At 44.2% G+C, this 23,892-nt stretch overlaps 1 protein-coding gene across 2 annotated transcripts in view; it reads right to left on the reverse strand.

Annotated features, from left to right (window-relative positions):
- HTT (huntingtin) overlaps positions 1-23,892 on the reverse strand; it is a 143,502-nt gene that overhangs the window by 107,723 nt on the left and 11,887 nt on the right. For both annotated transcript variants that reach the window (XM_084797780.1, XM_084797779.1), the window contains exons 2-6: positions 20,709-20,792; positions 14,232-14,352; positions 8,764-8,823; positions 7,791-7,870; positions 4,405-4,543 (exon numbers count right to left, since the gene is read on the reverse strand). In XM_084797780.1, coding sequence (XP_084653906.1) covers positions 4,405-4,543; positions 7,791-7,870; positions 8,764-8,823; positions 14,232-14,352; positions 20,709-20,792 — 484 coding nt within the window. The remainder of the gene's footprint in view (positions 1-4,404; positions 4,544-7,790; positions 7,871-8,763; positions 8,824-14,231; positions 14,353-20,708; positions 20,793-23,892) is intronic.

Raw genomic sequence — 23,892 nt, forward strand, 5'->3', positions numbered from 1 at the left:
GAGGAAGAGAAGCGGCCAGGCATGGTGGCGCACGCCTTTAATCCTAGCACTTAGGAGGCAGAGGCAGGTGGATCGCTGTGAGTTCGAGGCCAGCCTGGTCTACAAAGTGAGTCCAGGACAGCCAAGGCTACACAGAGAAACCCTGTCTTGGGGAAAAAAAAAAGTTTACAATCTGTATCAAAAACTTGTTCACTGTGAGTGGCAGTCTCAGTGTATATAAGTTTACTCTCAGTACACAAGGGCAGAGATTGGAATAACACTGCATAAATTTTTTAAAATTTGACAATAATAAGAAAACACACTAGACAACTACAGCAATAATCTGGCCTAAGCCTTCCTTGCGGCAGTGCTGCTGCTATACTAGAATACCCCACAAGCCTGGCACGTCTGTGGGTGGAGGGCTGCAACTACAGGCACCTCTGTGGGTGGAGGGCTGCAGCTACAGGCATGCCTATGGGTGGAGGGCTGCAGCTACAGGCACCTCTGTGGGTGGAGGGCTGCAACTACAGGCACGCCTGTGGGTGGAGGGCTGCAACTACAGGCACCTCTGTGGGTGGAGGGCTGCAGCTACAGGCACACTTGTGGGTGGAGGGCTGCAGCTACAGGCATGCCTGTGGGTGGAGGGCTGCAACTACAGGCACCTCTGTGGGTGGAGGACTGCAGCTACAGGCACCTCTGTGGGTGGAGGGCTGCAGCTACAGGGACGCCTGTGGGTGGAGGCTGCAACTACAGGCACCTCTGTGGGTGGAGGGCTGCAGCTACAGGCACGCCTGTGGGTGGAGGGCTGCAACTACAGGCACGCTTGTGGGTGGAGGGCTGCAGCTACAGGCACCTCTGTGGGTAGAGGGCTGCAGCTACAGGCATGCCTGTGGGTGGAGGGCTGCAACTACAGGCACCTCTGTGGGTGGAGGGCTGCAGCTACAGGCACCTCTGTGGGTGGAGGGCTGCAGCTACAGGCACGCCTGTGGGTGGAGGGCTGCAACTACATGCACCTCTGTGGGTGGAGGGCTGCAGCTACAGGCACGCCTGTGGGTGGAGGGCTGCAACTACAGGCACGCTTGTGGGTGGAGGGCTGCAGCTACAGGCACCTCTGTGGGTGGAGGGCTGCAGCTACAGACACCTCTTTGGGTGGAGGGCTGCAACTACAGGCATGCCTATGGGTGGAGGGCTGCAACTACAGGCATGCCTATGGGTGGAGGGCTGCAACTACAGGCACCTCTGTGGGTGGAGGGCTGCAACTACAGGCATGCCTATGGGTGGAGGGCTGCAGCTACAGGCACCTCTGTGGGTGGAGGGCTGCAGCTACAGGAACGCCTGTGGGTGGAGGGCTGCAACTACAGGCACGCTTGTGGGTGGAGGGCTGCAGCTACAGGCACCTCTGTGGGTGGAGGGCTGCAGCTACAGGCATGCCTATGGGTGGAGGGCTGCAGCTACAGGCACCTCTGTGGGTGGAGGGCTGCAACTACAGGCACGCTTGTGGGTGGAGGGCTGCAGCTATAGGCATGCCTATGGGTGGAGGGCTGCAACTACAGGCACCTCTGTGGGTGGAGGGCTGCAACTACAGGCACGCTTGTGGGTGGAGGGCTGCAGCTACAGGCATGCCTATGGGTGGAGGGCTGCAGCTACAGACACCTCTGTGGGTGGAGGGCTGCAGCTACAGGCACCTCTGTGGGTGGAGGGCTGCAGCTACAGGCACGCCTGTGGGTGGAGGGCTGCAACTACAGGCATGCCTATGGGTGGAGGGCTGCAGCTACAGGCACCTCTGTGGGTGGAGGGCTGCAGCTACAGGCACGCTTGTGGGTGGAGGGCTGCAGCTACAGGCACGCTTGTGGGTGGAGGGCTGCAGCTACAGGCATGCCTATGGGTGGAGGGCTGCAGCTACAGGCATGCCTATGGGTGGAGGGCTGCAGCTACAGGCACCTCTGTGGGTGGAGGGCTGCAGCTACAGCACGCCAGTGCACATGAGCAACTGACGAAACCAGAGGCCACAGTGTTCTTCCTCATCCCTCCTCGGTCTTCTTTCATTTATGCAACTTTGTTTCTCTTGATGTGCTTTCATTTGTATATCTCCCTCCTTTATCTCATTCACTTATTATTTTCACACGTAGTCTAAATAACTGTTAAGTTTATAGTGTATTCCATAGTAGCCCTGCCATTGCCAGTTTGATGGCCACTAGTGATATATTGATGACTGCAACTGATATTAAGCGTGTCTCTGTATCTTGTATGGCTTGCTGCTGCTGATATAAAACACACACACACACACATACACACACACACACACACACACACACACGATATCCAAACCAATGATGTGCTAATAGCAACAAACACACACATAAAAATTGTGAAAGGTGGGGCTCAGCTTTACTCCTTCCTGCGGACCCTCTCGGGCCTCCCCTCTAGCCCACCCCCATTCCTTCATGTCAGCTTGTTTACCTAGAAACCTTCCTGTTTTGTTTTTTGTGTTTTGTTGTTTGTTTTCAAGACAGGTTTCTCTGTTTAGCGTTGGCAGTCCTGGACTCACTTTGTAGACCAGGCTGGCCTTGAACTCAGAGATACCTGTCTCTGCCTCCCAAGTGCTGGGATTACAGGTGTGCACCACCACAGGCTCTAGAAACACTTTTTCTGAGACCCCCAGTGACCACACAGGGCTCGGGTATGCAATATTCATTCTCCTTTCTGTCTTCTATTACAATCTCTCGGTTCCAGCCCCAGCCCTGTGACAGCCTGCTTGTAAGTCCCCTCCTGCTCCAACTCCATTCATGGAGACTCCACTTCTTGGTACAGAACCAGGATCCCCCAGTCCTTTCACCCTCATCTCTCCAGACATGCTCTCTGTCCTACTGCAGCCTCCTTGCAGGAGCTCCTCCTCCCACCACACATCTACCTCCTCGGGGACCCTGCTTCTTGGTATGGATAGGATCCTCTAGTTCTGTATAACAAAACAAAAATTTCATTCTTCTGAGGAAAAGTGATGTGCACACCAAAGGCATTTTTAAGAATGCCACATCACAACTGCTTCATGCTCACCCCTTTGGGGAGCAAAGCTAGACACAGAAGGACAGCAGCCAAGACAGAGTCTCCAGGATGATGGAACTGGCAAACGCAGGAATAACTGGCCACACTGACAGGACTAGAGAACATGTGGGTGATTAGCTGCCAGAGGAACACACCCAAGAGGCTACCTAACTGTAAGAAACGGCACTGGTGTTTGAGAGGTCATAAACAACCAATAGGTATTAGGTCTAGAAAACAAAAAGGTATTTAAAAAAAAAATCATGTGTAAACAGCCATCACTACTGACTCAGGCATGATTAAAGTACATATTCAATACAGACAGGACTATTGTAAAGAGATGGAAGGGTTAGAGCCATGTTCATTTCTTCTGTGGTTAAAAAACAAATGTAGAGCTTAAAAATCCAAATCCAGGAAAAAAAAAAAAGCATTACTGTGCTTGCCTCTGACACAGAATCAAGACAGGGGGAAGGGGTGGCACTCCTTGTTTCTAGAGCCGAGCAACGATACATGGGCAGAAGAATGAATGATCTAAATGTCGAAGGTTCATCAAGGAAGTAGTTACTAACTACTCTACTAAAAAAGAAAAAGAAAAGAAAGTGTCACCTCACTCAAATGGCATCTACATCATGGAAAGATGTAGAACAACCACTATGTGTACCTGTGGCCTCTGACAGTTGTCACAGAGACTCCTGACAGTACTGCCCAGTGCTCATTTCTGCAGCCATATGGAGAGGAGTGACAATGACAGTAGCAGCAGCTCCCTCAACAAGCAGGACAATAGTTACACTAAACTCCTTAGACAAATCATTCCCCTTTCCTCATTCCAAGCTCTGGGAAATCATCTTTTTAAACATACATCAGTATTAACAGGAAACCACTGTAGCTTAGAGGTTAAATAACACCTATAAACTGAGCTCTGAAGAGACAAACACAGCTCCAAAGGTTCTAGTCTAGGAAAAGAAAAGAAAAAAAAAAACTTGCTCCACTTCAAAAAGAATAGGCATGCACACACAGGCTCATGCAGACACACACAGACACACACACACACACACACACACACACACACACACACACACACACACACTTACAGACAAATAAATAATCAGCTCTTCTTCTTCACTCTTATGTAATCTCTTTCCTCAGCTGGCCCAAGTGAACAATCCAGTGGACCAAAAGCCACCCACTCTGGGAAAACGCCTTTGAATTTGCTTCTATAAACTATCTCCCTTGACTCTTTACCCCATAAAAGAAAAGTAGAAGTGAAAAGAAGCTCTTGAGATGCTTCTCAGTGAAGCCAACATGACTCTAGAAGCAATCTAAAATGACTGTACCTCTAGAGGTCTTAGGCCCCACAAGACTCATTCCTAGAGGCAACAACCATACCTTAATTTCATTGTCATTTGCAAAATTGCCAAAAGAAGCCATAATTTTGGGAACAGCTACAGCCAGAGTCTCCTGAACTGATTCCTCAGGTCTCTTGCTTGTTCGGGTCAGGCATGGAAGAAGGTTCACCAGGTAAGGCCTGCATATGCAAGAGAAACATTCATCACTCTTCAGGTCTCCTCTAAGAAACATGCTCACAGTTCCCTGTTAGGGAAAACCCGGTTTATAGGTAAATTGGTCCACAGTGGAGACCACAATGCTCAACTACAAAACTGGAGGCATAAATGCTGATGAAGTTCAACTGTCCTTCATTTCTCTAGGTCTAGCCCTACATAGTGGTGAACGACTTTAATTCCAGCATTCAAGGAGGCAGAGACAGTCAAATTGATGTGAGTTCAAGGTCAGCCTGGTATACAAAGCTAGTCCAGGACAGCCAAGACTATAGAGAAAAACCCTGTCTTGGAAAAAACAAAAACAGAAACAGAAACTAGGTGTAGTGGCAAGCAAGATGACTTTGTGGGTAAAGGCATCTGCTGATAAGCCTGAAGACCCAAGTTTGGCCCCTGGGGCCCACATAGAAGAAGGAAAGAATTGCGGGGTAGCAGTGGTACTCCTCTTCAATCCCAGCACTCGGGAAGCAGAGGCAGGTGGATCTCTGTGAGTTCGAGGCCAGCCTGGTCTACAGAGCGAGTCCCAGGATACCCAGGGTTATACAGAGACAACCTGCCCTGAAAAAACAAAAAAAAAAAAAAAAAAAAAAGGAGAGAATTAACTCCTATAGGTTTTCCTCACCCATATGGCATGGCACACACACTGAGAAACATACAAATAAAATGTAATTTTAAAAATCAGGCTTAAATATTATTTGCAGCAAATTATAACAATTACTAAAATATACTTTAAATGGAAAACAATAAATTAAAGAAAATACTACTTTAAAAACAAAAACTGGAGGGAACGAAAGAGACGGCTTATGCAGCAGCACAGAATGAGTCCCAGGGTCTACATAAAAAGCCACTTGCAATCCCAGCTCTAGGGAGGCAGAGGCAAGTGGCTCTCTGAGGTTAAGAGTCAGCTAGCCCAGCCTCATCAGCAGATCCCAGGGTAGTGAAGGACTCTGCCTCAGAAAACAGGCTGGACAGCTCCTGAGGATCTACATCCAGGAATGACACCTTTGACCTCTCTACAATTTAAGGTGTAACTGTAACATTTAAAAAACAAAATAAAGTGTGGACATCATTTTACTGAAAAAGTAGTGTTAAAAGCCACAGTGGGAGAGCTGCTTGCTCCGTAACTGATGTGGCCATCACTATCATGAAGCAGACAGAACAGCTGTGTAGCGACTCATATGGAGAACCTGGAGCCACAGGCAGGACAACAAAATAAGGAGAACTGCAGAGCAGACACCTATGTCTGTGGCAATGGTCTGTTGCCCTTGAGAGTCCAGTCACCATTCCTTTGTGCTACAGGTCTTCACAGCCTTAAAAGTACTAAGGAAGGGGCTGGAGAGATGGCTCAGTGGATAAGAGCACCACCTGCTCTTCCAAAGGAACCAGGTTCAATTCTCAGCACCCACATGGCAGCTCACAACTGTCTGTAACTCCAAGATCTGATACCCCTACACCAATGCACATAAATTAAAATTAATTTTTTTAAAAAAAAGTACTAAGGAATGTAAAGGCCAGCTGACTGGCCACTGGACATGAGGCTTCAGTGGCTCAGCTGCCTGAGTTGTCTATGCCCTGTACATAACCCAAATAAACCCATTAATTTGGCAAGCTGAACTCGATGGGACTTTTCTTGGTAAGCCAGGTCCTTTTGATTAGAAATCAATACACACTTCTTTTATGTTCCCCAGGAAAGCTGCACAATCTCTAGATGAAGAAAAAAAGTGTTCAAATTAAATAAAGCCTTCAAACAACAACCCAGTCCTTACTTGAGAGAGAGAGAGAGAGAGAGAGAGAGAGAGAGAGAGAGAGAGAGAGAGAGAGTGTGTGTGTGTGTTTGTGCGTTAGGAGGACTGACATAAAAGAGACTGGCTGACACTGGGGCCTACTGTAGTAGGGCCAAGGCCCTGCTATACAGCAAGCAAATCTACAGATACTACAGCCATCATGTGAGGTAGACAGACATCTATGACACCTTGGAATATATTAAGCTAGAAAGCCTGCATAAGGATCTTACTATTTTTCTGAGACATCAAGCCATCACAAGGAAATAAAACTGATTTGTTTAAAGAACTAACATCAGAGCAATGAGTCAACACAGCAAGTCTGAAGTGATGAGCCAGCAGAGGGTCAGCAGGGGTTAACTTGTCTCTTGCCTTGAGTGAGAAATCTAGATTTTATCTGAACATCACTAGGGAATAATTAGGAGGGCTTAAGGGAGGGAATGACAGAACAGTCACACTTTTGAACAGCTATTTTTCTGCTGGGTTACCTAAAAAATATGAGAAATTTCAAAGTAAGGTCACTTGAGCTGGAAATGTGGCATGGTGGTAAAACGTACCCTAGGCTCGGCACCAAAGCCAACACAAAAATAAATATATAAGCACATATGAAAGGAAAGGGTCTATAAAAAGAAACTTCCTTAGTGATTACACCTCTGAGGACTCATAAAATTCTTACTGAGACTCAACCTCAGCTGAACATATCTTTGTTCCGTTTAATGTGAAGATCTAGAGCTCTCTACCAGTTTCTTGAGGATAGAGCCAAGGGCCTTTGGGACATGAACAATGCATTTTACCAGCTGAGGAGAAAAGGAAGGAACTCGTAAACTACACTCCTGTATTGCTACTCAAGGCACTAAGCCAGATGGCTGGGCTGAAAGTGAGACTCAGTGTAAAGCAATTGCCTAGCAAGCTGGAGGCCCTGGATTCAATACCTAGCACCATGGGGGTCAAGGGGGATCAACAAGTTAAAATATGTACAGCTCAGCATTTATGTTGCTAATCCAAGTGCCACACAAAGGCTTATTTTTCAATAACTGCTATATTTGCTGTTGATGAGACCATATTCAATTTTCAACCATTTGGCAAGTATCCTCAGCCAATACATTGTGTGGACACCATATTCAGGTTGGGAATGTGGCACAGAATAGGATGGTGAGACCATGTTGCTCTAGAAACATATCCCACAAAGTCTCTTGGGGAATGATGGGACTAGAAAGAAGCACATTAACAGAGGATATGAGAATGTGCCTAATAGAGATGGGTGTCAGGAAAGAAACGTAAGAAAGAAATGCTGACAGCAACCAGAAGGAACAAAGACAGGCAACTTAGAGTGACAAGAATGATCTCAAGGGTGGACATCTGCTTTGGGTCATACGTACAGCAGGACTAGCCTCTACTCAACAAATCTTAAGAGCAATACAGAGGTACAACTAACCTGCATTTCTGAGGTCGAACCAGGTGAGCCAGCTCAGCAAACCTCCATAGGGCTGCACGCAAACTTCGAGGAGCACCATTCTAAGAGGGGTTAACAAGTGATGTGTTACATCTAAGAGACACATGCACTTCCTATGGTATTAGAACTGCTTGGAGAGTTAAACATTCTCTTTATTAATCTCCAGATAAAATCCCAATTAAATGTGTAAAATAGATAGTAACTACTTCAGAGAATTTTTTAAAGATTTATTTATTTATTAAGTATACAGTGTTTTGCCTGCATGTACACCTTCATGCCAGAAGAGGACACCAAATCTCATTATAGGTGGTTATGAGCCACCATGTGGTTTCTGGGAATTGAACTCAGGACCTTTGGAAGAACAGACAGGGCTCTTAACCTCTGAGTCATTTCTCCAGCCCCTACTTCAGATTTTTAAGATCCAGAGGGCTTCAATTATATAAATACAGGTTTTTGTTGTTTTATTTTTTTCAGTTTATTTTATTTTATTGTGGTTTTTCAAGACAGGGTTTCTCTGTGTAGCCTTGGTTATCCTAGACTCACTTTGTAGACCAGGCTAGCCTTGAACTCACATCGATCCACCTGCCTCTGCCTCCCAAGTGCTGGGATTAATGGCATGTGCTACTACACCCAGCGTTTGTTTTGTTTTTAAATAAAGTTACCAGGGGTTAAGAGTACGTGGGCTCCTGCAGAGGACCTCAATGGGCACTGCACACACAGGGTGCAGAAATATACATGCAGGCAAAATTCATACTCATAAAATAAAATCAACAAATCTTTTTAAAAATTAAGTTGATGCTTTAAATTTCCATTTCACCTAATAAAAATGAAGAATCTGTTTTTAAGGAAAACTGAAGTCCACTTCAACAAGAGGCATTTCCCTCTAACAGTTTCTCTTAATAACTTGCAAGACAAAATCTCATATAGTAATCAACAACGCAGAGCAAAGACCCACCTTTTTAATTTCCTTATAGAGTTCTAACTGCAGCCTTGGAAGATTAGAATCCATCAAAGCCTGCAAGAAAATACAAGAAATACATTCTACCCATGGTTCTGAATTCCACCCATAAAGCTAAATGGCAAGCAAAATTTCAAATTTTAAGAAAAAGTAACAACAGCAAATAAAAAAGAAAGCTATGTTACCAAAAAAGTAAATGTATACTGAAATTACAGAACATTCTAAATATAGGTCTTCACTAGGATAAAAACAGAAAGAAAAAGAATCTGACGTTTATAATAATCAAATACTATATACTATCAAATTAAGATTAACCCTAAAGCTCTCAGAGTAAACAGTCAGTCTTCCTTAGTTGTTAAGCAAGTAGGGTACAGGGGTATACTTGTAGGATCCAGCCCCTCTCTCTCTGCCAGGAAACATGTAACACAGATTCATCTTTTTGGAAGTTCTGACCTCCAAAATGGTGAGGATACTCACAGCTCCCACTCCCTGACCCATCCCAGGTCCCAATGTCAGTTAGGAAGGAAGTCTCACAGCCCTTACAGCTCATATCTTGACTTTCCCTGCTTATGCCTGAGCTAATTCAGAAATAAAGTGTGATGGTTTACCCTACAAGCACCTAGGGAGTAGCACTATTAGGAGGTGTGGCCTTGTTAGAGGAAATGTGTCCTTGGGGGAGGGCTTTGAGGCCTCAGATGCTCAAGCCAGGCCCAGTGTCACTCTCTCTTCCTGCTGCCTGCTGATCCAGATGTAGAACTCTCAGCTACCTTCCAGCACCATGTCTGCCTGATGCTGCCATGCGTCCCACCATGATGATAATGGACTAAGCCTCTGAACTGCAAGCAAGCCCCAGTTAAATATTTTCCTTTATAAGAGTTGCCGTGCTCATAATGTCTCTTCACAGCAATAGAAACTCTAACTAGAACATAAGGTCCACGTTCCCAACTTCAAGCCACTGTCAAGGCTGACGGCACAAATCCACATTAGAGAAGGGCACCTTACTCTTGTCCCTAAGAACTTTGTCTTTTATGACCAGCTGCTTTGAGTTCACTAGAAAGATGGACTGAAACCTGAAGTTCTCAGTCAAATCCTTTCTCCCTCCAGGTTGTCAGGATATATGACAGCAACAGAAATAAAACTAGCACACAGGGATCATCCATGGAGCCCATGAGCTTGAAAGTCACAGCAGAGGCACACTTTGGAAAACTGATTCACAAGTATAACATTCCACCAACTTTTTAAAAATTCATGTTATGTGTTCCTGAGTATATTGTACGTGTACAGGGTGTGTACAGGAGCATGCAGAGGTCAGAAAGCAGGCAGTCCCTGAAACTTGGGTTACAAGTGGTTGTGAGGCACCTCATGGTGCTGAGAACTCAACTTGGGTCCTCTGTAGAAGCAATAATTACTTAATCAGTGAGCCATCTCTCTGGCACCACTAGCAAATTTCAAACCATGATTCTGCTGCTATAGTATGAACAAAAGAAGCAAATCAAGCTGACAAGCATATTAAAAGACTATTTTCAAATAAAATTAAAACATACATCAAACCTTGTTTTAGCTACATAAATGTGAACCAAAACTTGCCTTATTTTGTAGCAGAGAAAACCAAAGCTCAACTCTCCTAAGGGCAGAGCATGACTCTTCCTCGGGACCCTCATGGGGTGATGATAAAGCTCCCCATAGCTTCCTCTCCCTGCAACCTACCCCTACCTCCACACACGGCTGACAAACCAACCCCACAGCCTCACCACCTGCCTCCTAGCCTGGCACCATCCTAGATCAAGCTTCCCCTCAGCTGGGGTCCTTCTTTCCACTCTGTATCAGGACTAGCTTCCGCACAAAGCCAGTGATCTGTAAGGGGCCCTCATTTTCTACCAAGACACAAACTACTTAACCTGACCCTCAGGGCACCCCGTTCTCCACAGCATGAGAAGGACCTACTCTCCTCTCTGAGCCAGACCTCCAGGCAGGACAGTGGGAAGCTCGTTCTTGCTTCTAGGATACCACCTCCACCTCTCCAGGTAGAAATTTCCTCCTCCTGGCTGCCATGCACTTTATACCCTGGGATAATTTTAGACACATTCACTTTACCACCTAAGACTATAAAGCACTTGCAGGCAAGAACACACTACCTGGCTGTCAAAATTCAATGTATTTTTAACACAAAGGACAAGTAATACCTAACCACTTTCTGGGCTGGAGACTGGTCTTTATAGTACACACATGCCAATTCTTACAAGAAGACAAAGTCCTGGGCTGACTACCCACTCCTTGCTCCTGGCCTTCATCCCATTCTCCCACTTTGCCTTGCCTTTCCTCTACCACAGTGAGCATATCTAACTGGATCCTGTTCTACCCTACTGACTCAGCTGAGGACTGTAGCTATCAACAGAAGGAAAGGAATGAGCCTGGCCTGACTTATACTCAAGGCTGTACTGTGAAACCTAGACTCTGTCCATCAGAGAGTAGAAACCACAAAGAAACCAGAAGTACGTAGAGACAGGCAGCCGAAGGTCCAGAACATGAAGCTGTAACCTAGAACAGTGCTCTATGGCCACAAACATGCACCAAGCCACTGTGACCAGAGGCAGCGTCAGTAAAAAGCCACTGCAGAAGACAGGGTTGAAAGGGAATATTGCTCGCATGTAAATAACAAAAATATGAGCAACCTAGAGTCACACTGCTCTCTCTGCCCTTCTTAATGCCCACCTGCCAATCAAGGCAATCTGTAGCTCTCTCTGGCTTTTTTTTTTTTTTAACCTCTGAAGACCAAAGATCAAGAACTGAGATGTCAAAGAAAGCCCCTAATCTTCAATAATGAAAGCAAGGGTGTCTGGACTTGGAGAAGAAAGAGCTGAAATAGGACATATGTGACCCATGTGAGGCTCACCAGTGTATAAAGCATGTAAAATCGGTGAGACCCATCCGGCCATTAGGCCAACATGGGAGATGAGACACAAATACAGTACTGTACTGGCTGGGTTTTTGTCTATTTAACAAGCTAGAGTTCTTTGGGAGGAAGAACCTAAATTGAGAAAAATGTCTCCATCAGATGGCCTATAGGCAAATCTGAAGGGCATTTTTTTGATTAATGATTGATGTGGAATTGGCCCAAGCTATTGTAGGCAGTGCTACCCCTGGGAAAGAGGTTGTATAAGAAAGCAGGCAGAGCAAGCCATAAGGAGCAAGCCAGTGGCTCCTGCTTGAGTCTTGTGCTGGCTTTCCTTCATGGTGGACCAGAGCTGTAGAATGAAAGAAACCCTTTCCTCCTCCAAGTTGATTTTGGTCATGCTTTTTTTTCCCCCACCATCGCCAAGGACTGAACCCAGGGCCTTGCATTTGCTAGGCAAGCACTCTACCACTGAGCTAAATCTCCAACCCCTTGGTCATGCTTTTTATCACACCAATAGAAAGCAAACTAATAGGTACCATGAGCAGGTGCTGGGAAGTCACAAGAGCAACCTCCCAAAGGCTGCCCCTCCCAACCATTCCTCAACCTCAGCAGAGATAGATGGAAACCTGAGCACCAGAAGTCAGCTTCTGACCACAGAACAGGCTTACTAACAGACCATGACCTGGTCACATGGAAAGAATTCCTTAGACAAAGGGATTCCATGGACTCATTAACAGAAAGCAGAAAACAACACTGAACTGGCATGCCACACTTTGCCATCTAACTGGGCAAGAATCCCACTAACAGGAATGTGTCTCAGCATACAAACACATCAACATACTCACATATGAACCATTGAGATGGCTTCTATTTTATAGCTGAAAAAACTTAGGTTCACAGAAATTAAATACATTCCCACCAGGTATTCAGTTACTAAGTGGCAGAAATCACTCTGCCTGGACCTGGAGACTCAAGGAAAGAACTGCAGCAGGCTTTGTGAAACCATGTTCCTCAGAAGACAAGTCATCCTGAGGTAGACCCATGCAGGAAAAGAGGACAATTGCTCAGCCAGCATAAAGCATGGTGCTTTAAAAAGACCCAGGAAGAAACTGAAAGGACTGTTCTGCTCTAACACACTAACAGGGAGGGAAAGAACCACAGATAGGTAGAGTTCCTGGTTCACCCAACCTAGAATTATGAGAGAGGAAAGAAAGGGTCCCTTTCAGGACTGAGACTCAAACCAGAAGGGAAAGGGGCAGAAGGAGTGTGAAGGCATAAAGAAAAAGGATTCTCACTCGGGAGGCAGAGGCAGGCAGATCGCCGTGAGTTTGAGGCCATCCTGGTCTACAAAGTAAGTCCAGGACAGCCAAGGCTACACAGAGAAACTCCGTCTTGAAAAACCAAAAGAAAGAAAAGAAAAAAAGAAGAAGAAAAAAAAAAAGAAGAAGAAGAAGAAGAAGCAGAAGAAGAAGAGGGATCCTTGCACAGGACAATAAGATATGCATTCTCCATAACCATCTTTCAGAAATAGCTTAGGAAGGGAGTGTTGAGAATTATGTCATAGAGCCTACCTCCATGGTAGTCAAGTTGAGGTAGAAGTGATACTTAAGGCCCTAGTTCAGAAGCCTTACTCACACAAGGCAGTGTGGAAGAAGGCAACAAGGATGGGTGTGGGACTCCTAAGAGGAGCATGTCAGAATGATTAAAAACAAACCTGATTTTGTAAAACATTAAGAATGAGAACAGAAATCAGGCACGGTGGCACACACCAGCACTCAGAGAACAGAAGCAGGTACTTCTCTGTGAGCTCTAGGTCAGTTTGACCTACTTAATGAGTTCCTGCCCAGTCAAGGCTACATAGTATGCTGTCTAAAAAAAAAAAAAAAAAAAAAAAAAAAAAAAAAAGAGTGAGGACAGGGAAGGAGGACTTTAATCTTTCTTCCCAGCAGAAAACCAAATAAAGGAACAGTGCTGCAGTGATCTGCACTCAGTACTAGAAAGCAATGACAGAGTGAGACAGGTGCCTGGCCTCTTGCCTCTTCTGGCATTGCCACTGAATGACTATAGCTTCCTGGCTCCATTATCCTGTCTGGACTCTCCTTCCTCCCCATTCAGGTTATGCTACCTCCAATTAACCTAACTTGAGAAGCCACGTCTTTTACCAACAAGCAGCACCTCAGACCTCCATTACGAGGAGCAGGGAAAAGAGGCAAAGGAAGGAATGCAAGACTTCACTTGCCCATGGCCACTTTTGCTCTCCCAGAGCTTTGAGGTTCTCCAAGCAATGCTCAAACGAAAGTGGGAGCCCACAGAGAAATTCCTCTTAAGACATAGGCAGCCCTTCAGAATTGACCTATGTACTATAAGTGTGCAAAGAAAACAGTTCCTGCTGATGGGACACGTTTAGCTGTTCATGGGTAAATGCCCCAGGTCGTCCAAGCCACATGCCCCAAATAAAAAATATGTAGCTGTCCTGAAGATACTTCACTCAAAGCAAGAGAGCGCTCACTGAAAGCCTTTTCTCTTCACCAGCAGCAATTACAGGAGCACACCAGCACAGGGCTCTTACTTTGATGACTTTGTTGAGGCACTCATCAGCTACCATTCTGACATCTGACTCCGCATCGTCACTGCACAGCAGAAACAGCTCCATAGCAATGCCCAAGAGTTTCTGAAATTCTGGAGAATTTCTAAGTAAAAAAAGAGAAAGATTGTCATAGTCATAAGGGGGCTAGAAGACCTGAAGGCAAAATGCAATGAGGGATCTAAATGAAAGTTTGAAACAAGAAAGAACATCACATGAAAAGTAAAGATATCTGCATAAAGGTGAACTGCAGTGAGCAGCGTATTGATACTGATTCCCTTTAGACATCTTTAAAAGATACAGTCTAGAACACACAAATCCTGGGTAGCCATATGCTTTGTAAAAAGGTTGCTTTTACTTTTAGATAGTATCCTTGAAGCCTTGAAAAACAAGTACGCCAATACATCTCCTTTATTTCCTTTTGATCTTATTTTCAAGGCGCTTCACGGTGCAAGCACATTTCACTAGACCCCACAGGCTCACAAGGCTTGTCCGTTGCAAGAAACAGAATACTGGTGTCACAGGAACTGGAACCTGGGTACTGTTTGTGAAGTATTTTAGTACATATTCCGGCATATAAGACGACCCCCCACTTTAACTTTAACTCTTCCAGATCAAATATAGAGTTTGCAGCCTGAGTCTGCTGCACAGGGTGTGCACTGGAAGAGGGGCAGTCTTATATTGCAAGTATATTCCAAAATTCTATATTTTAACTAGAAAAGTTAAAGTTGAGGGCCAGAAAATACGGTAAGTTTACTTAACAGGACCTGTTCTGTATGTCATGCTCCAACAAGCTAAGTCTACCCGTTAGAAGGAGAGGCTGGAGGGCCATGTGAGCGGAACTCTAAAGCATCTCAAACCTGCAACACAGGGGGTATTCTGGAGGCGATTCTGGGGGCATAGGAACAGTACACTATTCTTGAAACACCAAAACCAGACTGTTCCCAGGATCTTGATCTACAGGACTCCGATCTACAGTCTCCCTCTCCTTCAGCTCTAATAGCAAAGTTCTAGCATGTGCCTTTAATCCCAGCACCAGGGAGGCAGAGTGAAGGAGATCAGAGCTCTCTGAGTTCTAGGCCCCCTACAGCTACACAGCACAGACTCTGTCTCAAAAGAGTGGCAAGGTATCCATAAACCTAGGAGAAAGGAAAGGGTACGGATAATGTTCAGCACATACAGAGCAAGAAGTAAGACATGGTACTCAGCAATGCTGGAGACCTTAGTGAGGAATACAGTAATAAACTAGGAGCTAAGGGGGGAAATCTGATGCTAGAGACTTGCCCTCAGACATTAGCCTTAACAGTGCCAAAACAGAAAGCTAATGACAGCTACAAGAATGAGCTCAGGATTCCTTCTAGTAACATTAGATTAAAAATAAACAGGTAAAGTTAATTATTTAATAACTAAATATTACTTCTACATGCAGTCAACAACTAACTTCACAACAGGCCTGATGACCTGGCATCAATATTCAGAACCCACATCATGAAAAGAGAGAACTAATGCCTGAAAGTTGACCTTTGACCTCCACACAAATGCTGTGTCACATGCATTCTCACGCACATAACACACACACAAAATAAATCAATCAAGGTAAAAAAATAAAAATAAGAACCATGTTATGGGGGTTGGGGATTTTGCTCAGTGGTAGAGCACTTGCCTAACAAGAGCAAAGCCCTGGGTTTGGTTCTCAACTCTGAAACAAACAAACAAACAAACAAACAAACAAAAAACGTGTTGTATATCAAGCTCTCTAAGAGTCAGGAAATTCTGGCAGGGCATGGTGGTGCACACCTTTAGTCCCAGCATTTGGAAGGCAGAGGCAGGCAGTTCTCTGTGAGTTCAAGGTCAGCCTGGTCTACAAAGCAAGTCCAGGACAGCCAGGACTACATACAGAAACCGTGTCTCAAAAAACCAAAATAAAATAAAATAAAGGAGGATGAGGAGGAAGAAGAGAAAGAAGAAAGAAAGAAAAGAAAAAAGAAAAAAGTCAGGAAATTCTGAAGAAGGCTTGTTAAGACTCAGGAAGTGGCTGAGCATGGTGGCACATGCCTTTAATCCCAGTATTTAGGAGGCAGAAGTAGGAAATCTCTATGAGCTGGAGGCCAGCCTAGTCTACATAGCAAGTTCTAGGACTACTAGGACTACATAAAGAGACTCCATATCAAAACAAAACAAAACTATAACAACAAAACAAGACAAACTCATGAAATAAGCAACTTACAAGTATTGGGAAGTCCCTGAAATTTAACAGATTCATAATGACCCTCTGTCCCTAAGTGTGCTGGCTAGTTTTATGTCAGCTTAACACAAGCTGGAATCATTTGGGAGGAGGGAATTTCAACTGGACCACACCAGTTTGACCTATAGTGGTTTTTTTTGTTTTTTGTTTTAAATTAATGATTGATGTTGGAGGGCCTAGTTTGTTGTAGGTGGGGCCAACCCTGGGCTGGTGGTCCGGGGTGTTATAAGAAAGCAAACAGGACAAACCATGAGATGAAGCCAGTAAGCTTCATGCATCAGTTCCTGCCCTGACCACCCTCAGCGATGGACTGTGATAAAGTATAAGCTAAAATAAACCCTCCCCTCCCCAAGTAGCTTTTGGTCAGTGTTTTATCACAACAATAGAACTCCTGACTAAGACACCAAGGTTATATAAATAGTAAGGACAGTTCGGGGGAAGATTCCTGAAATGTTAAAGTCTAGTTGTACAGCGAGTTCCAGGGTTCCAGCTTTAGTGAGCTGTCACTCATGCCAGGGTAGGCTTCTGGTGATGCACACTGCCTTTTGAGTCATCCATGCTTCTATAAATAACCACTCACCCATACCAACGTAAGTAACCCCAGATCAGTACATAGTCAGATCTTGGGGGGGGGGGGTGTCTTATGGTTACATTTGCCAGCATAGATCCTAGGTCTACTGATCTTCAATCCTTTGTGTAGATCCATATTCTGTCATTTTCTAACTGCCTGAAGCACTTCTTTAAAATGTCTTAAGCTCACTGCGTGTCAGTCCTAGTGTGTATGTCTGAAAACCTCTTCATTTCACCTTTTTAGTTGACAGAGATTTTTTCTGGGGAGAGCATGCCTCACAGATGGCACTCCCTGGACTGTGGCAGGCATTTCCTATGAGAAGTAAGCTGTCTCCTAAGCAAGCTGTTCAGGATTAGCCTTTTTCCTGTCTTATTTCTACTTCTCATACCCTCAACCTTTTGCTTCTTGAGCACACAAAATAGTTACACTGTTTTAATGTTTCTTATACTCTTTTGATGTTTCTGTGTGCTAACCCAGTTTAACTTCTGGGTCATTGGCTACTTGTTCTTGTTACAAGTGTAACTTCCTACATTTTTTTGCATTTCTGATTAATTTTTGCTGTGGTCAGGTTTTGGTTTTAAGCTAGCATTTCTATCTGTCTCTATTGTGGCCCCAAGCATCTTTCCTCTGACAAAAACTCTGATGATTTTGTTAGCCAACTTGGAAGGTTACAAGGTCCTATTTTTGTTTTCATCACTGCTATAGCTGCTATAGCAAAAATCCCACAAGCTTAAAGGCACAACACATGTCTCACAGTCCTGGAAACTGGAGTCCACACCGTGGCACAAGTAACCGGGAGAGGAGACCATCGAGGTGCCATGCTTCAGTTCCCATACCTTAGCCCCAAATCTCTACAATCTGGCTGTTCCTGAGCTATATTCCTTGTGGCAAGCCAACAAATGTTAATGAGCAAACTACAAACCCCTGGGCCTAAAGAGGAGGATTAGTCACATGGTGGCCTCCCACAGCCCTGTGACTGGTATATGAGGAGCAGCCTGTGAGAAGAAATGGTATAGCTTTGTGAGATAGGACATTAGCCCCAAGAAGACAGAGCAAGCACTGAATTAGCCTACTAAAATGCATAGTTGGTCTCAGTTTTGGAATGGGGCATTACATCTTCAACATTCAGTCTATAACAACTAATAAAGGTGAATGTTTAACATAGGAAACATGAAATAAATATTGAGCCCAACCTGATTCCTTCATTATTTTTTGTTGTGTTGTTTTATTTTGTTTTTTCTTTTCTTTTGAGAAAAGCCCAGGCTAGCCTCTAACTTATGAACCTCCTACCTCTGCCTGAGTGGTAACCCAGACAAATTTATTTCTTGAAATATTTATTTGTATTCTTTACCTATTTTCTTATTAGGATAATAGTCTTTTCTTTAATGATTCATATAAATTGCCAATACTTCCATAAGTTGAACTTTTTTTTGTTTTGTTTAAGGTGGATTTTGATATTCAAGCTATATTCTAAAAGCAGCTGTCCTGGCTAATTTTCTGTCCAGCTAGCTACAAGCAAAACTCATCTGAGAGGAAGGAATGCCAACTGAGAAAATGCCTCCATAAAATGGAGCTTTAGGCTACCAAACTTAAAGGATATTTTCTTAAATAGTAGTTGCCAGGGAAGGGCCCATCCCATTGTGGGTGGGAATACCACAGGGCTGATGGCCCTGGCTTCCATAAGAAAGCAAGCTGATCAAGCCATGAGGAGCAAGCCAGTAAGCAGCACTCCTCTAGTCTCTAGTTTCCTGCCTTCGATCACTGTCAAATTGATACATTGGCCTGTAAGCGAAAGTTGCTTTTGAGCATGGTGCTCTATCACAACAATAGAAACTAACCACTACTCTGATCTAGCCAATGGACAGGACATTCTCCACAGTTATGTGGAGAGCAACGACTGATTTAGACATCAACTCTGGTGACACATATTCGACCACCTCCTCTTGGTGGGAGGCCTGATGACACTCAAAGAAAGAATAAGCGTGCTACCAAGATGAGACTTGATAGCCTATGAACATATAGTGGGGGAGGAGGTCCCCTAGGTCACAGACCTAGAGGAAGGGAATAGGGTGAAAGCAAGAGGGAGGGAAGAATGGGAGGATGTAAGTGATGAGATAACAATTGAGTTGTAATCTGAATAAATTAATAAAAAAATATTTAACAGAAGGAAAAAAAAAAAGAGAGAGAAACTAACCAAGAGTCCACAATCCAAGCACTCAGGAGGTGAGATCAGGAGGATCAAGAACTCATGGTCATCTTTTGCTATATGGTGAGTTTGAGGCCATCCTGGGCCAAATGAGTCCTTGTCTCAAAAGCAAAAAACAAAAACAAACAAACAAACAAAAGTAGGGGCTCAGTGGATAGGAACACTGCTGCTCTGCAGAAGAACCTGGGTTTGGTTCCCAGCACCTACACAGCAACTTACAACCATCTTTGACTCCAGTTCCAGGGACTCCAGTGCCTTCTTACGGTCTCTGTGGGGGCCAGGCATATACAGGGAGCAGGTATATAGATAGAGAGGACAAAACACTTATATACAAAATTAAAATAAACAAATTCTCATATAGACAATGACAAAAAGAAAGCATTACCCATTACTAAGTTTAGATACCCTTATAACACATCTAGAAATGTGTTGAAAGCACCCTTATTTTAAATGGAATTTTTTTTCTTTTCTTTTCTTTCTTTTTTTTCTTGGTTTTCAAGCCAAGGTGTCTCTGTGTAGCCTTGGCTGTCCTGCTCAAACTCACAAAGACCCTCCTGCCCCTGCCTCCCTGAGTGCTGGGATTACAGGCATGTGCTGTTTCACCCTGCTAAATGGATTTTTGCTACGTTGCCCAAGCTCATCAGGATCGTCTTGTCTCAGTCAGCTAAGTACAGGGATGACAAGCATGTATGACACCACACTTAGCCTAAATGAACAATTTAAAGACAGCTAGAGGTTCAAAGGATATGCTAATGCCTCAAGAACGAAAACACAAAAGTATTTATTTATAATTATTTGTTTGTTTCTTTTTTGTTTTTTTTCAGACAGTTTCTCTGTATAGCTCTTGCCATTCTGCAACTGGCTCAGTAGACCTAGCTGGCCTTGAGATCCACCTGCCTCTGGCTCCTGAGTGCTGGGGTTAAGGGAATGCATTACCACCACCCAGCAATCAGTTTTGTTATTGTTGTTGTTGTTGTTGTTGTTGTTGATTGTTTGTTTGTTTTTGAGACCAAGTTTCTTTGTGTAGGTCCTGGAACTAGCTCTGTAGACCCAGGCTAGGCTTGAACTCCCAGAGATTTGCCTGCCTCTTCCTCCTAAGCACCAAGATTAAAGACATGTGCCGCCACAACCCCACTCAGTTTTTACTTCTTTAGAAAGCTCCAAATACAACTACCTGAGAAATACCTTTTTTAAAAAAAGGAAAAATAGGAGGAGGAGGAAGAGAAGAAGAAGAAGAGGAAGAGGAAGAGGAGGAGGAGGAGGGGAGGCTGGAGAGACAGCAAGGTGGTTAAGAGCACTGGCTGCCCTTCCAGAGGTACTAAGTTCAATTCCCAGCAACCATATAGTGGTTCTCAATTACCAATAATGGGATTGGATGCTCTCTTCTGTCATGCAGGCATACAAGCAAATAGAGCACTTATCTTTAAAAAAAGCAATTACCTGAGAGACTGTGCCACGATGTTTTCACATATTGTTAGGCAATGACTCACACGGTCCTTCTTGGTGGCCAAGAGTTCCTTCTTTCTAGAAAAATCAAAAGGAAAAGAAATGAACATGCACTGAAGTGACCACTTCATTTGTTTCTATATTTCACTCTTTCCTAAGTACTTCTTGGCTACTACTAGTGGATCATAAACTCCATGCTGGGCACAAGATAGCATGAGGATGGAGAAGGATGGTGACAGATTAGCTCAACCACGGACTTCCCAATAAACCTCTCACAGAGAAAAATCAGAGATGTCAAAAATAACCACCACCACCACCACCACCACCACCACCACCACCACCAAAACAAAAACCTTAAAGCCAGCTTATTTTCCCATTATAGAAAAAAGGGAAAGAAGTGCTGACAATCAGGCAGGGAGGAAAACATGCAAGACAGACCCTGTGAAAAGTAAAGCCAAAAAGGAAGACTGTTCAGGAAAGATCCAGAGCCTGAGGGTTACACCAGTAAAGACTCTGTCAGGGAGTACATCTCCATCTCTTTCCCAAGAGGGATTTTTTTCCTGACAAGTCATGCTACAGACTGCTGATCACACACCAAAACTTGCCCAGCAACAAACACATAAGTGAGTCCCATAGAGGGGTTGGTAACGCAAGTGATACACAGAATTTCTATTGCAAGTGCCCAACCTCAGGTTTCAATTACACATGTAGATAAAGACTATGTGAACAGCGCAGAACAGCATGGGAGCATCTTGGGTCCCTACATGACCTTCAGAAGCATAGGCTCCCCAGACCACCCATCCTCATAAGAAACACTACCACAATACCAGAGCTGAGCCCTAGCAAACATTCTCTGCTGGATAAAAGACAAACAAAAAATGCAATAGGCAAACAATGGTAATTACTTATCTAGAAAAAGGAAGTAACTACTAATGGGAAACAAGGACCAATCATAACGCACTACATTAAGGAAAGAAATTAAGACTCCAAAGACCAACATAGGGTGATTTCTAGGGAGGAGATGACAGCAAAAAGGCATAGGGAGCTTTGGGTAGTGGCAGAACCAACCTAAACCCTGATTATGGGGAAGGGAAGACAGCTCAGACAGTGGGAAATACTCGCCATGAGCCTGAGGGCCTGAGTGTGATCCCTAGGGCCCACAATAGAGAAAACTAATTCCCAAAGTTGTCCTCTGACCTCCACACACGAGTGCACACACACACGCACGCTCACACACACCTACACATGTACATGCGTATGTTATAATAATAAGCAAGTAAACTTATGAATCCTGTTTATAGTAGTTATAGGGATTGGTGCATTAGTCAAATCTCACAATTGAACACTAAAACAACATTTTCTCACACTGTAAAGAAAATGCTATCTTCTCTAAGCTACTTGTACTCAAGCCTCTGAGGCAGCAGCTTAGACTTCACCTTTTTTTTTTTTAAAGAATTATTTATTTATTTATTTATTTATTTATTATGTATGCAGTGTTTTGCCTGCATGTACACCCACAGACCAGAAGAGGACATCTGATCACATTACAGATGGTTGTGAGCCACCGTGTGGTTGCTGGGAGTTGAACTCAGGACCTCTAGAAAATAAGTCAGTGCTCTTAAGCGCTGAGCCATCCCTCCAGCCCAGACTTTACCTCTTTTAAGACGGCCATTAGGATGCATAGAGAACATCAACTACCTTAAGCATTTTAGGAAGCAAACTGAGCCACCAACCCATTATCCTTTGATTTGCACAGGGAAAATCTGTCCCAGGCTTTAAATGAGCTGAACTTACACATGCCTCAATGTGGCCATGTTACATGGGTGCCAAGTAGTGATAGAAAGAAAGCTGACAACACTGAACTCAGTGGCCTTACAACCTCATGACAGTTAGTATAGAAACATTCATTATCTGAGATTTTCTGTGACCTCAGATCCAAGCAGAACATCCAGGCTGAAAGACAATGAGCCAAAAAGTGAAACTAGCTAAGTCCCTTTGTTCTGGGTCAACTTTTCCAATTCCAAGTGATGGGACTCATCTAACTCAGACAATATGGTAAGTGGGTGCTTTTGATGGGTCCACCATGAACAATGGTACATGGCTGCCCAACGAAGCAGGCCTCATGCAGCTTCAAGAGGAAAGACTACCATGGTTACTGGGAGGGGTGGGAGTAGGGGTGTCTTAAAAGGGGATTTCCAAGGTCCCTTCAGACTGTGACAAATTTATGAGGCATGTGTTGACAGAAGCAGCATGTCAATATGACAATTTTTCTGTAGTTAAAAATTACTGTATGGGGCTGTACCACTTAGTAGAATCAGGGGGGGAAATGGCTACAAAAAAAAAAAAAAGAGTTTAAGGAGAAAAAAAAAATCAGGCTTGAAAAGATGACTTAGTAGTTTTAAATATTTGCTGTATCAACAAAAGAGCTGGAATTCAGATTCCCAGAAGCCGGGCGTGGTGGCTCACGCCTTTAATCCCAGCACCTGGGAGGCAGAGGCAGGCGGATCGCTGTGAGTTCGAGGCCAGCCTGGTCTACAAAGTGAGTCCAGGACAGCCAAGGCTACACAGAGAGACCCTGTCTCAAAAAACCAAAAAAATAAAAAATAAAAAATAAAAAAAAATGCAAGGTGACAGTGGGAGCCGCCTGTTATTCCAGCCTTGGAAGGTGGCTGGCGATCAATACAAGCCTGAGTTTGACTGAGAGACCCTGCCTCAAAGAACAAAGTAGAAAAATGCTCAAAGAAGATCCCTGACGTCAACCTTGGACCTCCATACTCTAGGGAACACATCCGCATATGCCTGAATGCCCCATACAAACACCACACACATAGACACATTAAAAGACATTTAACGACTAGAGAGATGGCTCAGCGGTTAAGATCGCTGACTGCTCCTCCTGAGGACCTGGGTTCAGTTCCCAGCACCCACATGGCAGCTCACAGCAGTCTGTAATTCTAGTTCAAGAGGATCTGACACTTTCACACCAATACACATAAAACAAAATTTTAAATTTTTAAATTAATTTTTAAAAGATTTTAAAAAATATAACAGCTTCACAGCAATTACATGTTTGATGAACTAGCGAGGCCTATGGAACACTGATCTTCGTTAAAGTGATAGAAACAAGTTGAAGCCGGGCGGTGGTGGCGCACGCCTTTAATCCCAGCACTCGGGAGGC

Source organism: Acomys minous, assembly GCF_964271855.1.
Source record: "Acomys minous genome assembly, chromosome: 10".
In the NCBI taxonomy this organism is placed as follows: domain Eukaryota; kingdom Metazoa; phylum Chordata; class Mammalia; order Rodentia; family Muridae; genus Acomys; species Acomys minous.